The sequence below is a fragment of the Biomphalaria glabrata genome, chromosome 11 (assembly GCF_947242115.1).
Source record: "Biomphalaria glabrata chromosome 11, xgBioGlab47.1, whole genome shotgun sequence".
NCBI classification, from domain to species: domain Eukaryota; kingdom Metazoa; phylum Mollusca; class Gastropoda; family Planorbidae; genus Biomphalaria; species Biomphalaria glabrata.
The window spans coordinates 15770860-15787275 of NC_074721.1; the positions used below are offsets into that span (position 1 = coordinate 15770860).

General features: G+C 35.4%; 1 protein-coding gene and 1 long non-coding RNA gene across 6 annotated transcripts; one reads left to right on the forward strand and one right to left on the reverse strand.

The window, feature by feature from the left end:
• Positions 1-5023: 5023 nt before the first annotated feature.
• On the reverse strand, positions 5024-15595 carry LOC106066220 (probable serine carboxypeptidase CPVL). Of its 5 annotated transcripts, XM_056004544.1 has the most exons (4): positions 15474-15595; positions 13006-13223; positions 11534-11746; positions 5024-6850 (listed from the first exon to the last, which is right to left on the reverse strand). In XM_056004544.1, exon 4 carries the CDS (start codon positions 6840-6842, stop codon positions 5490-5492), a length of 1353 nt encoding a protein of 450 aa, XP_055860519.1. In that variant the 5' UTR covers positions 6843-6850; positions 11534-11746; positions 13006-13223; positions 15474-15595; the 3' UTR covers positions 5024-5489. The 5 variants fall into 5 exon arrangements, with proteins under 5 accessions (XP_055860519.1, XP_055860523.1, XP_055860521.1 ...); XM_056004548.1 differs by lacking the exon at positions 11534-11746; XM_056004546.1 differs by lacking the exon at positions 13006-13223 and having other exon boundaries at positions 15454-15595.
• Positions 9467-16405, forward strand: LOC129921775 (uncharacterized). The gene is made up of 3 exons (XR_008773737.1): positions 9467-9533; positions 10246-10417; positions 16168-16405. It is a non-coding gene; the product is annotated as an uncharacterized LOC129921775 (long non-coding RNA).
• The last annotated feature ends 11 nt before the right edge of the window (positions 16406-16416 follow it).

The window sequence follows — 16416 nt, forward strand, 5'->3', positions numbered from 1 at the left end:
TCACATCAAAAGAGAAGATAATGGTTTGCAAGTGTCTTAAAGTATCTTTTACTTGTGAAATTTGGAAAACATCACACAATAAGCGAGAAAAAGAGAATGATTTTGCCAGCAGCTGAAGTTTTAAAAACTATTTTGTACACAAACCTTCATCTAATATTATTAAAGAATTCAACTAAGCAATAACACAGTTAAAAGGCCAATTCATGAAATGAATAGTGACATTGAAAGCTTCTAATGTAATTATTTGCTAACGACTTATTTCTTTATACAAGTGGACGAACCAACCCTAATGAAGCATTTTCATTTGCATATGTTCATAAATCCAAGAAAAACTTCTTTTTGTGAAAACGGATAACCGCGTATGAATATTTGATGTTTGAAGGACTACTTTAAAGAGAAAGCAATCAAGTATAATATCAACAGCAACCTTTCATGGTTGAGTCCTACTGTGGATAGTGTACCTGGATTGTTAGTAATACCGTGGGTAATCCATCGAAAGCTACTAAAGATCTGAGTGGTGGATTGCATGAACATCTTTAATTCGTTAGCACCGCAGTTGACCGAAGCAACTTTTACAGGTTTAATACACAAATCAAAGCTCAAATGTGTTCAGAAAATGAGGATAACTTTTACCCGTTCCTTCTTCACACTAAAGTTTGTTGGTTGTCAAAAAGCTTTTATTAGACAATTTTTTTTCTTTTTGACACTGTATCGGAGTTCTCGGATGTTAAAGATCTCATTTTAAAATGAATTTAATCGAGAGGAAATCGGACATCGCCTATTGACCAGACTTGTTTCATACATTCTGTGAGATTGTTAATTGACATAATGTGATTTTATTTTTTCAGTCTCACATTACTAAGTTAGAAATCAGTGAAAAATACATTTGAAGTTCATGAATCAGAGAATTGCAATATTAGCAAAGCAGGGGGTCTACCGAATATCGGAAAACATTGCAAGGGGTCTACGAGCCAAAAAAGTTTGGGAACCACTGATTTAAAGAATTCATTCCATATGACGTCAAAGGAAAAAAAAACACTACGTCACACGGCCTAGCTAGACTAAAAATCGTCTTCATCATTACGAGCCATTTATCGAGTGTTCATAGACATTGGTGCACCGAGTGCGTTCTTTTAGCATTTCTTTTAAAGAATTCATTCCATATGACGTCAAAGGAAAAAAAAACACTACGTCACACGGCCTAGCTAGACTAAAAATCGTCTTCATCATTACGAGCCATTTATCGAGTGTTCATAGACATTGGTGCACCGAGTGCGTTCTTTTAGCATTTCATTTAAAGAATTCATTCCATATGACGTCAAAGGAAAAAAAACACTCTGTCACACGGCCTAGCTAGACTAAAATATGTTTGTTTGTAAAATGTTTTACGTGTTTCGGATGTTCCTTCAGAGTTGAAGATAGTTTACTTCCTAGTCCCAACCTCCCGCAGGACGACGGGGGATGGGAGCGGGCAGGGTTCGAACCCTCGACCGTCGATAAATCCGAACGACAGTCCAGCGCACAAACCGCACGACCAGGCAACCAACAAAATATGTTTTCATCATTACGAGCAATTTTCGAGGGTTAATAGACATTGGTGCACCGTGTGCGTTCTTTTAGCATTACATTTAAAGAGTCATTCATATGACGTCAAAGAAAAAGAAATTCCATTACCTCACAATAGGCTAGTACCGGTACCATAAAAAATGTCTTTATTTACACGAGATATTTAACGAGGGTTCATAGACATTGGTGCACTGAGTTCTAATAGAATTTATTTAAAAAGGATCAAAGCCGCATTGTTTTTGCGTTTTGTCTGTCAGTCGGTCTGTCCGTCATCTTGATATAAAAAAACAACAGCTAAAAGTTATTAAAAATTGATTAACCTTTATTTTACGTTTCAAAACATCGCAATAATTTTTAGGTATGAACACAATTGAAAAGTTTATATAATAGATTGTTCCGGATGTTTGTATAAATAGTAAAAGAAAAAGAGAATTTCAGATAAATATAATACCGTTAATTAAATTTTTTGGATGGTCTCGTATAAAAATTAGATGTACTACAGCCAAGTGGAGAGATTTTCATACCTTACTTTGGTGTTTGGATTCTGTTTTCCTTAAAAATCGGAACATAATTTTAACGATAATTAGATTTTTTAATGTTTTAGGTAGAAAGTTAAATGTACTGTAAGAGAGTAGTGAGTTAAAATATTTTTCATAAAAATCCGTACAAACATTATTTCGTAAATGAGAAGATTATTTGTTTATTAATTAGAAGAGGGAGTTCAAACAATTATTTGGTGTTAGTAGATTTTTTTAAAAATTCGGAACTTTCTGGCGACGATTTGTAAGAAACAAAATCCGGAACATTCTTTATCGATTACAAAACTTCTATGTTATGTTTCAGCAAGAAAATTAAATGTCTAAAAAGTAATTTTCAGTAATCAATTCTAGTAAATTACTTTTTTTTAAAGCCCTGAACAACCTATTGTCGATATTTTTAAAATTTGTTTAAAGATGAAAATACGGAACAATTTGATATTGATAACCAAATTATAGTGACGCATTGTCAAATAATATAAGTGTAATATTAGTAAATTATGCGATTTCAAACAATCATTAGGCATAATTCATGTTTTATAAAACAATATCCGGAACTTTTTTACACTTAATGAAATATAAGTCAGTATAGAGATTTTGATTTAGCATTAATATGCTATTTACATAAAAAACGGAACAACATATTATTGATAATGTGTTTTTGCAACGTTTAAGCATGGAAATTGAATGTAATATAAATTAGAAGAGCAAACAAACATTTGTTGGGGTTGATTAGTTTTGCACAAAAAAATCCGGAACAATCAATTTTTAGATAATTAAAACTATTGAGATGTTACGGGAGGAAAATTAAAGGGTAAATCAGATTTTAAATTGCTTTTAGAGTTCTAGTTTTTTTAATTTAATCGTGACGGACAGACCGACCAACAGACAAAACGCACAAAAATAATCTTCTTTTATTCGGATGGGGGCACTAAACAAAAAATAAATAAAATCTGATTTTTTTTTAAAGTTTAAGGAATTTGTTTGGCACCTGATCATGTAGCGACGTTACGCTACTGCACGAAAATCGCTGCATAAAAAGTCCATTAAAAAATGTGCGTAATATTTACATACAAAGTGCATTATTAGCCTTTATAAACAAACAGAAATGTTTTCTTTTTAATTTTAGCAGCTAGTTGACCAGAAAAAACATCTTTAACTATTATTTATATTTGTTGTAAACATTTCCTGTACATTTTAAAAATATAATTGACTTAGTGATACTGAAAATACACAAAAATTGTCCATCTTTGTTAGCATATTGTAACATTGCCTCCCTTACATTTACGTAATTGTTTTAGAATTGGTGTATTTTTATGAAAAACTCGCTTGCATAATTAATTTTATAAATTAAACGGTTTGCTTTTAGAAAACCAAAAGTAGCCGTTGCACCTAAACTTTTCAAGCCGCATTTAATGATGAAATAATATTTTTCATATCTCTTCTAGTTTTCGAGATCTGAGTGTGACAGACGGACAGACGGACAGACGGACATTTTGCACAAACCTAATAGCGGCTTTTTCCCCTTACGGGGGCCGCTAAAAAAGAAAAGGAAGGGATGTTACGGTCATAATAAACAATTTAAAGCCTGGGAGCCAACATACATGCTTAGCCGCTGTGTATTCCTAGTATGTATAGGCGTAGCCAAGAATTTTTTCAGGGGGGGGGGGGCGGAGTTGGGGGGATTGTTTCTTGAACTGTTTCTTTGTATTCAGTAAAGAGTTGGATAAATAAATATACAGACTTTCATGAATATTTTGGTTTGGTTTTGAGTTTAGGCACATCGTGAATATTTTGTACACTGTTTTATGTAGAAATATTGTAGCATCGAGAATTTCTGTTCCCCCTTTGCAACCTGTTGTGTGACTAAAGAGGGGCCTATTCTTGATACTCAGCTGAGGTCACTGGTTGGGCATCTGTAATTAATTGCAGTTGTACTTTCAACCTTATTTCTACTACTATTGTGTATGGCTACTGCAATCCTGGACCGCCCTCCTCGCACACCATGTGGATCTATTCGGTACGTAGAAATTAGCTTTATTGTAATGTACCTCATTCATCAATCGTAAATACATACATTTAGCCAAGTCATAATATTGATAAAACAATGAAAAAAAAACGTATCTCGTGACAGCCACTATGGATTACATAATTTGTATAGAAGATATATAGAATTACTTTGCTAAATGTTGTTTGTTTACGATTGGTGAATGAGGTCAATTGTAATAGAATAACTAGATTATGCAAGCTCGCTGGAAAGACTGTTTTTCAATATGCCAGCATTACAAGAAATAAATAGTCTGAGAAATATTAGACAATCATGAGCTTTTAAAGGAGAAAATTATTTTTAAACAAGATTACAAAGACAGTTTGTGTGGAAACACAAACTCAAAAACGGCCCCCGAAGTGGTCCACCCAGGCAGGCTTCAATATTTTCATAACATACATACATACGCCTTACTTTCTACTTTAAAATATAAGAAAGATAATTCTCTGAACTGTATCAGAGGCACTTGATTATGCAAGCTCATGGGAAGACTCCTTGCAACATTGAAGCATTACAAGCAATACATAAGGTGATCATTTTAGACCGGCATCAACTCCATAAAGAAGCAATGGATTTAAACCTTTTTTTTTGTTACATCTTCTAAGGAACTCAATTACTTTCTTCTATTGACTGCGTGCAGATATAAACATACAGGATCGCATTCTGCAACGAACATTTAACATGCCTGGACAATAAGACTTTTCAATTAGATTAAAACTCTTTTGGCGTTAGGTCACAGTCGTCAGTGGACATTTCAGTGAGACGATTAACAGTCTATTTTACACACCTATAAGATTGTTACTTATAGTTATCAACCGAAGATGACAATATAAAGACCAATGCCACAATAATCTAGAGCATTCTATTCACAATATGGTAAAAACATTGATTTTATTACATGATTTTCACTTTGATTTCACTTAATGGCAGTGGACCTTGATCACCAATCGTAAACAAACAACATTTAGCCACGTGATTATATTGATAAAACAATGAAAAAAGCGTATCACGTGACAGCCTTTATTTAAAGATCACGTAATATGTATAGAAGAGATAGAGAACAACGTAGCTAAAAGTTGTTTGTTTTAGATTGGTGAATGAGGTCCATTGGCAAATAAAAGAAGAGAACACATTAGTAAAGATTAAGTTCGATTTAAAGTATTATTTCTGACAGAATGGATGTTACTATCATCTATTAATTTACATATGTTGCCAATTCTGATGTACTTTATGCATTGACTTAGAAGAGTTTCTAAATACATCATTCGTTAAAAAGTTTTTCTTATCTTAAAAGGTAAAAAGAAAACAATACTTGAACAATGGGTGATTTAAAATAAGACTTAATTTCCACTAATACATCCATTCTTTATGAACTCGGTCATCATTAACAAAGTGCTTTCTGGTTGGTCATGGGGCACTTGATGTCCGGCTCCTAGGACGGTAACTCTGCAGAACTGACCAACATGAGTGTAGAAGCCTTTAACTTTATATGTGTCCTGGTCAAACCATACCAATTTTTTAGCATCGTTATACTCAGACTGCAATGACCATGGGATAGAGGTCAAGAGAGCTTCCACCGAGGGAGAGCTGATTACACCATCATCGCTTCCAACGAACACGAGAACTTTGTAGCTGTCCATCAGCTTTGTAAATTTAGCAGTGGTCGAGACAAAGTAATCGGAACCTAACTTAACATGCACTGAATAATTAGTTTCTTCAAATGGTACACTTCCAGCATGCACTTTCAAACGCAACGATCTCATGACATTTCCAACAGACTGATACGGAACATTCTCTAAGTTATGTAAATTATCCCAACACCCATTACAAACCATGTTCATTGAAACCTTTTCAAAATCCTTATCAGGTACAAACTTTTTTTGTCCAGAAACAAATTCAAGAATGGCCCTTTTAGAACTAATCTCATAGTCCTGTCTTTGTTTAGCAGAAATAAAGCCTAATGAATAAAATAAGTCTGCTTGCATAGGACCTTGTACTTCAAGGTCAATTAAAGGTCCTCCAAGATAAATTCCTGTTAATGGAATTTTGGTTCTGTTAACTTGAATTTCTTCGTGTATTCTGTAAGCGAAGGCCGGAACATATTTCCCGGCGTATGATTGGCCACCAATGTAAAGTTCTCTTTGCAAGTATTCTGGGAACATGACATAAAATTGTTGAATGAACTCATAGAGATCTCTAGTGTACTCTTCTTGTGTTGTTCTATAACCTTCCTCTCCATTGTCACTGTAACTAAAACCAACTCCAATTGGATTGTCAATATATAACATTGAAAATGTCTCGGCCCAAGAATTGTTTTTTCTTTCATATCCAACTTCTCCATTTTCTGTTTCTCTAAATTTGAAAGGTCCGTTCTCATAAAATAAACCCAATTCGGATGGCACGCCAGGTCCACCATTTAGCCAGATGATCAGCGGAGCTTTGGGGTCAGAGTTCATGGCTGGGAAGAACCAGAAAAATAAGTGATTTCCAATTAGTTTATCAACTGTAATAAACCCAGAATAACTCGTCGGTATGACGCCATCTTGGTCTTGAACCCTACTGTAGTCTCTTGCAGTGGATATGTCTCCTCGGCACAACATCGGTGTCAGGAGTAAAGGCTTTGAAGAGTCACACAATACAGTATTGCATACGAACATTGATACAATTAGTTTTGAAATTGATAGCATCATCATTCTCGAATCTGTAAAAAAAAAATACAAATAGATCTGTTTATAATATGTGAGAGTTTTAAAAAAAAGACTTTAAAATGCACAAAAATATTCATACTGGTAGAGGCACTGTAGGAAGTGCTGATTTCTTATGACTTTTAGAGATATAGATTAAGTTTAATCTGAAATCGTAGAACAAGTGGAAATGCTTGGTGATTATTTGGGCCATGAGACAGACAAAAGAAAGGCAAACAATGGACCCTAAAATAGCGTCTGCAAGACTTGGATTGGAGCGACATCTTCCTCCGCTCCAATGACCAGATCTTCTTCCGCTCCAATGACCAGATCTTCCTCCGCTCCAATGACCAGATCTTCCTCCGCTCCAATGACCAGATCTTCCTCCGCTCCAATGACCAGATCTTCCTCCGCTCCAATGACCAGATCTTCCTCCGCTCCAATGACCAGACTCTCAGAAGTAGCAAAAAAGACCTAAATTCTAATTAACAAAAAAAAAAAGACAATACCACCAATTTGTAAAGCTAAAATATAAAAAAATAATTAAAAAAATATTCTAATTCAGTTCGGGTATCGAACCCATGAGATCGTCAGCTGCCTGAACGTACGATCTTCCTGATTCGGCAAACTTGTCCGACAATTTATTGGTATGTTCATTATATGGACAACTGAATCTAACACTAGAAACTCTTAAGATCTAGTCTAGATCTGCTTCTAGATCTAGAATAAGATGACCAGACATCTCAATTTAGACGAGACAGACCCGCTTTGGACCGTCTTTCACGCCTTCAATAAATTGTCCGCGCGGAACAGCCAATGTTCCGCTTTCATCAAAAAAGTATGTCAATGTCACGCTTATATTTTAAAATGTTTCTTAATCATTTGACAACTAAAATCAAAGTACCGCTTCGTTTTCTTCGTAATCCTTATTTCATATTTCCTGCCCAGCAAAATCCTGTGTTAGAGGCACGCGTAGTGCTTTTTTCTTTTTTCTTTTTTTACTTTTGGCGAGATGTGGTTCCACAAGTTTCTCGCTGATTTTGTTAACCACTTCCAGCATACACTATTCTTTCACATGGCTTTCCTTTCTGTTCAAATCAATTCCAGCATACACTATTCTTTCACTTGGCTTTCCTTTCTGTTCAAATCAATTCCAGCATACACTATTCTTTCACTTGGCTTTCCTTTCTGTTCAAGTCAATTCCAGTATACAATATTCTTTCACTTGGCTTTCCTTTCTGTTCAAGTCAATTCCAGCATACACTATTCTTTCACTTGGCTTTCCTTTCTGTTCAAGTCAATTCCAGTATACAATATTCTTTCACTTGGCTTTCCTTTCTGTTCAAGTCAATTCCAGCATACACTATTCTTTCACTTGGCTTTCCTTTCTGTTCAAGTCAATTCCAGTATACAATATTCTTTCACTTGGCTTTCCTTTCTGTTCAAGTCAATTCCAGCATACACTATTCTTTCACTTGGCTTTCCTTTCTGTTCAAATCAATTTCAGGGTAAAAAATGTCGTAGACAGAACGAACAACGAAGTTCATAGAAACCTACCGGCAGAGTTCAGTGTTCGAAAAACCAACAGACTCAGTGGAGTTCGACCCAACAAATATCGATCACAGTTTTCTGTTGCACATGTGGATAAAACCAAACCTCTAAATGCGCCATCTGCCGGTCCCAAGCCCGGGTGAGAAAGGAGGAGGGTTTGGCGTGGGGCTAGCGACCCCACCCTGTAAAACCACTATTGCTACAGAAACGGCAAACTCGACACATAATGAATACATATCTTTATGGAGACAGCTTGCCGCCCAATGCGCCGAACGGCGCGGGAGGACCTAAGTCTAAGTAAGTCTAAGTTTAAATGCAGATAATAATTTTCAATAGGAAGCTTCTAGTAAAGATAAGTAAAGTTCCCCTTTCACACCTTGTGGTCTATAGGGCAGATGATGTAAAGGTCATCTGTTTCTGTGGCCTACGGTTTACGAGGGTGTCATGTGGCCAGCACAACGACCAACCGCCTTTACTTTTCCCCAAACTAAGGTCAGGTACACATTTGAGCTGCGTGGACTCAGAGGCGCCCAAAGATCCCTAAATTAAAAATTCCAGTCTTCACCAGGATTCGAACCAAGACCCCGTTTCGGAAGCCAAGCGATTTACCGCTTTACCGCTTTACCGGGCCTCCGTATGCTCCTAGTAAGCTTTCATTAAGATACTCCTCCTGCATATAAATAGTGTCAGTCCATTCGCAGCCTCTAAAGGTACTTTGGTCTATCACACAGTTGGACACTCGTGGAGAACCAATAGGCACGTTTTTGTTTTTTTTTACTATTTCGAAGATTTTGTTTGTTTCTTATTCTTATCAATCAGCATTTCTCCACCTTTGGTGCGCGGTAGGCTGACAAGCGTGGCGAGAAAGAGGACATTTTATTTCATTCCGTAAATTATCTATTGCATTGGCATTGTTTTAATAAATATAACAATGTAACAGTGTTTGAAATATCAATAAACATTTTAGATACTTTACAAAAATGTATATGTCACACTAATTATGTTCCGCTCCACCAACCGCTCCACGAACCGCTGACATTGTATGTAGAAGGTATATAAAAGTTTTGCAAATGTCAGTTGTCGTCTAACGGAATTTATTCATATTAAAAAATTGCTTTTAACAATAAATATTTAGTGATTGTCGCTGGCGTACGTTTCTTTATAAAGAACAACACATTAGAGATAGATTTATTTTAGCTTTGAGTAAAAGTCCATTAAATGGAAATTATGCAAATGGCGAGTAGTTATCAGGAACTAAGTATTTTTACTATATCTATATTCAAGTCAGAACTTCCTGGAACCTGGATCTAAGAACCTGGACCCAAGAACCTGGATCCAAGAACCTGGACCCAAGAACCTGGATCCAAGAACCTGGACAGCTGATCTCGAAATCGCCTCTAACGATTATCCTAGAAATTTAACAGTTGATGTATATCGCTTAGAAAAAAAAATACTAGCTCGTTGTTCACACGGTAAATACTCTAGTTTGCCCGTTATTATTATTTTAAAGTAAAAAATAAATATCGATTTGACTGGAGCCTTATGTCTAGGTCTAGACTCTAGAGCCAATATCGCGTAGTCAGTCGTATTACTGTAATTGTTATTTAACTGAGTAAATTTAAAGTTGCTTCAATTTTTATTGAAGTTTATAAGCATTGCTTATATGTTTACGTAAATCTAACATAGATTAAATATAGATTCTATATCTAGAAGGAGACTAGATCTTAAGAGCTCTAAATAAGAACCTAAGGTCTAGTGTTAAACCTAGTTGACTATTTAATGAACAAATTAATAAATATGTAAATGTTTGTTTTACATATTTCGATGTTCCTTCAGAGTTTATAATAATTTATCTTCCTAGTCCAAACCTCCAGCAAGACGGAGCGGGTTTGAACCCGGGACCATCGATAAATCTGAACGACAGTCCAGCGAACAAACCGTACCACCAGGCAGCCATCTTCCTCTCTGGACGAATTTTAAAAAATGCGTACGTTTAAGCAGATGTGTCACGGGTTTGATACCCAAATAAACCAGTAAGTTTTAAAATATTTTTTAAAATTATTTTATTATATTTGAAGTTTAATAATGGAGGTATTGTCTGTTTAAAAATATATTTAAATTTTTTTTTTCTTGTTTGATTGAAGCAACACAAATTTCGAACGAACTCAGTGGATTTAAGGAGTTTATCATCTAAATGTTAGATTCGAACAATTAAATTGAAATTTTGAATTCATATTACACAGTACCGAAAGAACAAAAAAAAAACTTACCAACAGACGAATCAGATGTGTAATAGAAAAATCATACAGTTTTTTTTATAGTGTACTGAGCATTTATATACATATATAGTTATTAGCTTAATTGTTAATTATTCTTATAAATCGTCTGCTAGTGGTTTCTCCGGCTAATTTCCTCAGACTAATCTGAACTAGTTTGACGTCAATGGTATTAACATATATAAATAAATAAAAAAACAAACAAACAAGCTGAACAACTCTGTTGTAATTGTTTCTCTAAGGGATAAGTCGTTCAGGCTTTCGAAATACATTTTCTTTGGTCCAATGTCTTCAGTTGGGGGGGGGGGGGGTAGAGAGGTATTTAGGACGTTCCCGAGCTGCCTTTAGGGGCTCAGTAGTAAAATACCCTTTAAAACCTCGCAATCTATAGGGCAGGTCAGTGAGAATCTATTCTGTTTCTTTGGCCGACAGTTAACGAAGATGTCCATGAAAAACCGACTTTACTTTCCCAACTAATATCAGGTTCCCAGAATGGATTCCGGGGCGTCCTAAAAATCCCCCTCCCCGCCCCTCGCCCGTTTTTAAGGCGCCCAGCTAACCCAAAATCAGCTTGAGTCTAGATTTCATCTTGAACCTCGTCGAAAAGTAGCCCACCGTTTTATGCCATTTAGTCACACTGAACAATGTGTTAGCCTCTGTCATCGAAGAACGTTATTGGATGATTTATCATATATTACAAATTGATATAAACTAAGTGAAGTCCTGCTTCGGTTTGACTATATTTTCAGTTGCGATTATAAATTTAAATGGATTCATTTGTCCTTATATATATATTTGTAACTTGTTGAATTGTTTCTTGAACCAAACTAGTAATTAAAACGAAGCGAGAGACTAGTTTGCTAATTAGCTTACCTTTACGACTTCCGGCCTATTTTTATTCACACCAGTTAATTCTTGCCCTCATTTTGTTTCCATTACGTCAGAAGCTCGATGGATTACACATATTCACTATTGCCTCGGTGTGTAACAATTGAAAATAGTTTTGGGCTTTGGTCAGCCAGCAGTTTGACCAGTCACTTCTAATTCTACTTTCGTCGGAGGGTGGCCACTTTTGTACTGACTTAGCTAATTGAGTCAATATTAGAATAATAAATAGCAAAAATGGATGGCTATTTTGATTTGACTTGCTCATTGAGTATTAACATTTTAAATACACTTCATATACAATGCTTATGAAATTACATTTAAATTTAGTCATATTTAGTGAGATTAAAGCAAAAATATTTATATATGCAAGCTACAGTAAGTGCGTAATGTATTCACAGATGAGTGTGTAAAATATGCAATGTTGTGTATAGTATAGAACTCCCGGCAGTTCAGTGTATGTCTATAAATAGACATCACCCTCTGACAAAAAATATAGGAGCACATTCTTAACTGCTGCATGTGAGTCAGAACGTTTAATATGGCGAGCGTGGGAAAATTAAAGCTAACATGTTCATTTCACTGATAGGGTGTACATGCTGTGCACTAATTGCAATAGTAACAGTAAATGAATGAAATAAGGCGGGGGCCGTTAATAGCATGCACGTGTAGCATGACAAACAATTACTCCCGGAGAATAACACCAAACTTTGATTTTTATACGGCTGTGCGGTGGCTTCCGAACCTGGAAGACTTAGTTCGAATCGTGGTGAAGACTCGGATTTTGACTTGGCTCACCCATGTCTTATGGGTACCTGACTTTAGTTGGTCGTTGTGTTGGCCACATGAGACCCTGCTCTAATGGGTACCTGACTTTAGTTGGTCATTGTGCTGGCCACATGACACCCTGCTCTAATGGGTACCTGACTTTAGTTGGTCGTTGTGCTGGCCACATGACACCCTGCTCTAATGGGTACCTGACTTTAGTTGGTCGATGTGCTGGCACATGACACCCTGCTCTAATGGGTACCTGACTTTAGTTGGTCGTTGTGCTGGTCACATGACACCCTGCTCTAATGGGTACCTGACTTTAGTTGGTCGTTGTGCTGGCCACATGACACCCTGCTCTAATGGGTACCTGACTTTAGTTGGTCGTTGTGCTGGCCACATGACACCCTGCTCTAATGGGTACCTGACTTTAGTTGGTCGATGTGCTGGCCACATGACAACCTGCTCTAATGTGTACCTGACTTTAGTTGGTCGTTGTGCTGGCCACATGACACCCTGCTCTAATGTGTACCTGACTTTAGTTGGTCGTTGTGCTGGCCACATGACACCCTGCTCTAATGTGTACCTGACTTTAGTTGGTCGTTGTGCTGGCCACATGACACCTTGCTCGCTAACCATAGGCCAAAGGAATAGATAAATAGATGACAAGGTCAGAAAGAAGGTTTACGTACTTGTCTGTTATACAACCCACAATGTGATGTTACTCATGGAAATATGAAACCAATTAATACCATGAAAACAATGGTTAGTACCAGACTGTACTTGAAAGCAATAGAGTCAAGTTTGCATTGGAAACAGAAACCCCTGTTTGAAGAGTTGAGACCCTTGCTTTGGTTCCGAAATTGCATGGGCAGGATCCAGGGCGCCGAATGAGCTCCTTCATACTAAGCTGCAGAAATTAATAATTCAGGGAAAAAAAGTTCTGAATGTATTTATTTTTTCTTATCTTATCTTATATAATACAGACGTTACTTTTAAAAATATGATTACGTCATACGCTTGTTCCTAGGCCAATCTATTCATAATTGTTAACCAATGACTTAAATTCTACCAAGTCATTGTTTTTCCTGGCTGACTCAGGCCATGCTCTAATAGTACACGTTTGTTCTATGCTATGGAACAAGGAATGTGCCTTTATCTTTGTGTCGTTCTGAGTTTTAAGAATGATTGTTACATTACTTTTAAGTTTTCTAGCCTGAAGTCTTTCTAAATTTAATGATTTTACTAAAAGTATTACTCTATAGCTCGCAAGGTCTGAAAGGGGAACTTTACTTTACTTATATAATGCCTAGGGTTCATTTCTCAATCTGTAGGGGATGGGTGTGAAGGTCTGGATAGGAGGGAGAGTTGGGGCGAAGCAGGTCAGTTTTTTTTTTAATTTAAGAGGCATCAAAAATATATTATAGTCGTACTTATGCATCCACGTGTAAATATTAATTAGGTCAAATGACATTATTGCCGATGTTTCAAAATGTAAAAGATTTTTTCTTCGAGACGTCCTTTCATCTTATAATTAGGGCATTTGTAAATGTAGGTCGTTTTGACGACATGAGTCTGTAACAATACCGACGGCCTAAAATGTTTTTTTTTTAAACGGCCTAGTTAGACTCAAATTGTCTTTATTAACAAGAAAGTAGACGAAGGTTAATAAACAAAAGTTTTGTAAAATTTTATTTTACTCTCTACTATGTCACACGGCCTAGACTGAAAAAAGAAAATCACTTGAGAGTCGACAAGGTTTAACAGACATTGTCGCACGATTATTATAGCCTTTGCGCCAATGCAATAGCAATCTATCTATCTATCTATCTATCTATCTATCTATCTATCTATCTATCTATCTATCTATCTATCTATCTATCTATCTATCTATCTAATCTCTAGAGAGAGATCATTTTGTGATTTTTCAATATTACTTTTTAAAATATGTCTATACACTATACAAGAAATATTCACAAGAAATATAAATATTGGTGAATTGAGTTTTTCTGAAGCACTAACTACTTAATAAGAAAACATTTATGTTTGTTTATAAAGGCTAATAAAGCAATGTGTATGTACATGTGACGCACATTTTTTAAATCGAGTTTTTTTATGCAGTGCCTTTTGTACTGTAGCGTGACGGACGTGGCCGAATGGTTTTAAATTATAACCTGTTGTTTAGTGCCCACATCAGGATAAAAGCCGCGTAATTTTTTGAAAAATCTGCTTGCATATATAATTTCAAAATTAGATGGTTCACTTTCGGAAAAGAAAAAAGTACCCGTTGCATCAGAACTTAGAATGATCTAAAATATCAAGATGTCCCATCTTCTAGTTTCTGAGATCTAAACGGGACAGACGGACAGACAGGCCACACAAAACTAATAGCGTTTTTCCCCTTTCGGGGGCCGCTAAAAATAATCATATATTGGTTTTCTATTTTCGTAAATGGCAATTAAATATAAATAACTGGCTTTTTAGTTAATCCAATGAAAAAAAAGTGTTTTGTTTCAAGCTCGCTGATATTTGCACCGAAAGTGAACCATCTAATTTTGAAATTATATATGCAAGCAGATTTTTCAAAAAATTACACCACTTTTCAATGAAAACCTTCAGGGGAGGTAACTTTTTCAAAAAGGTCATGAACGTCTTCATTAACAACTCAAGCTTCATTCGTAGATTCGCGCATTGGTAAAAACATTTCCATCTAAGGTCAAAATGGTAAAAGTGTCAATGGATAAATATAAATATAAAATATATTTTCTATTTATTAACTAATTCATTGAATAGAATACTGATTAAAATGTTGTGTTTAAAAATTAATTATGATACGAATTTCGTTTTAGTTACAAGTCGGACGGGTAACAATCTACTTTTATAGCGCGCAGTTTTGACATATTCATATTATATGGGCCTACATTGACAGTCTTAATAAGACTAAATAGAGCCCAGATCTAGATATATTTACAATATATATATATATATATTATAAATGTATTGATAATTTAAATAAAAATTTAATAATTAAGGCAATAACTTATCTTCTGACAGCTTAGGGGCGCAGATTAATTTAGTATGTAAACAATAACATCACATTAAGAAATGAATCGGATACGAACAGCATAGTACACCATTACCCAGAAACAAAAGGCCTTACTGTTCATGATCATAACATTGGCCTAGGCCTAGTAATTTTAAGATTAAACATGTAAATTCATACGAGCTCTAGTCTAGATATAGTAGATTCTATATCAAGATTCTATATCTAGTTCTAAATCTAGATATAGACTTAGATCTAGACAGATCTATTTCTAGATCTTGACTTAGATGTTGTTGTAGACCTATATTTAGATCTTAAAACTAGATTTAGATCTATAACTAGGTCTAGATCTAGCTAGATCTATGTCTAGTTTGTAAGAAAATGGAGATATTCATTTTTTAGTTACGAGGGGAAAGTCTCGTTGTCATTTGTACACAATTGTAGCTTAAAGTAGGTCAAGAATTATTTATCTTTTTCGTGTTGCCAATTTATCTCATTTTGTTTTAAGAATATTTTTTTTTTTTTTTTGGTTTCTCTTTATTACATGTAACATGTTATTTATTTTGAATGTATGGATAAGGTTAATAATTATTATTTTTAAAAATATAAGTGTACGCTAAATGAATATATGGAGATGCTGTGGCTGAGTGGTAAAGCACTTTGAACCAGAAGTCCCGTGTTCGAATCCTGGTGAAGATTCTAGGTAGACCACTTCGGGGACCGATTTGCAGTTTTTGTTTCCACACAAACTGTCTTTGTAACCTTGTTTTATATATCTTTTTTTATGTTTCTCTTGTTCAATTGTATGCAGATTCGCCTTATGAATGTATTCTGGTTACTGATGCGAATGTCTGTCAAAGATCTTACCAAATTGCTGAGAGAAGAGAACACATCTGAGTCAGCTTTTATCATCCTCAAGGTTTGTCTTGTAACTCCCGGGTTCGAATCCTAGTAAAGCCTCTAGGTGGACCACTTCGGGGGCCAATTTTGAGTTTGTGTTTCCACACAAACTATCTTTGTAACATTGTTATTTATTTGAAACACACAAATAAAAGAATAG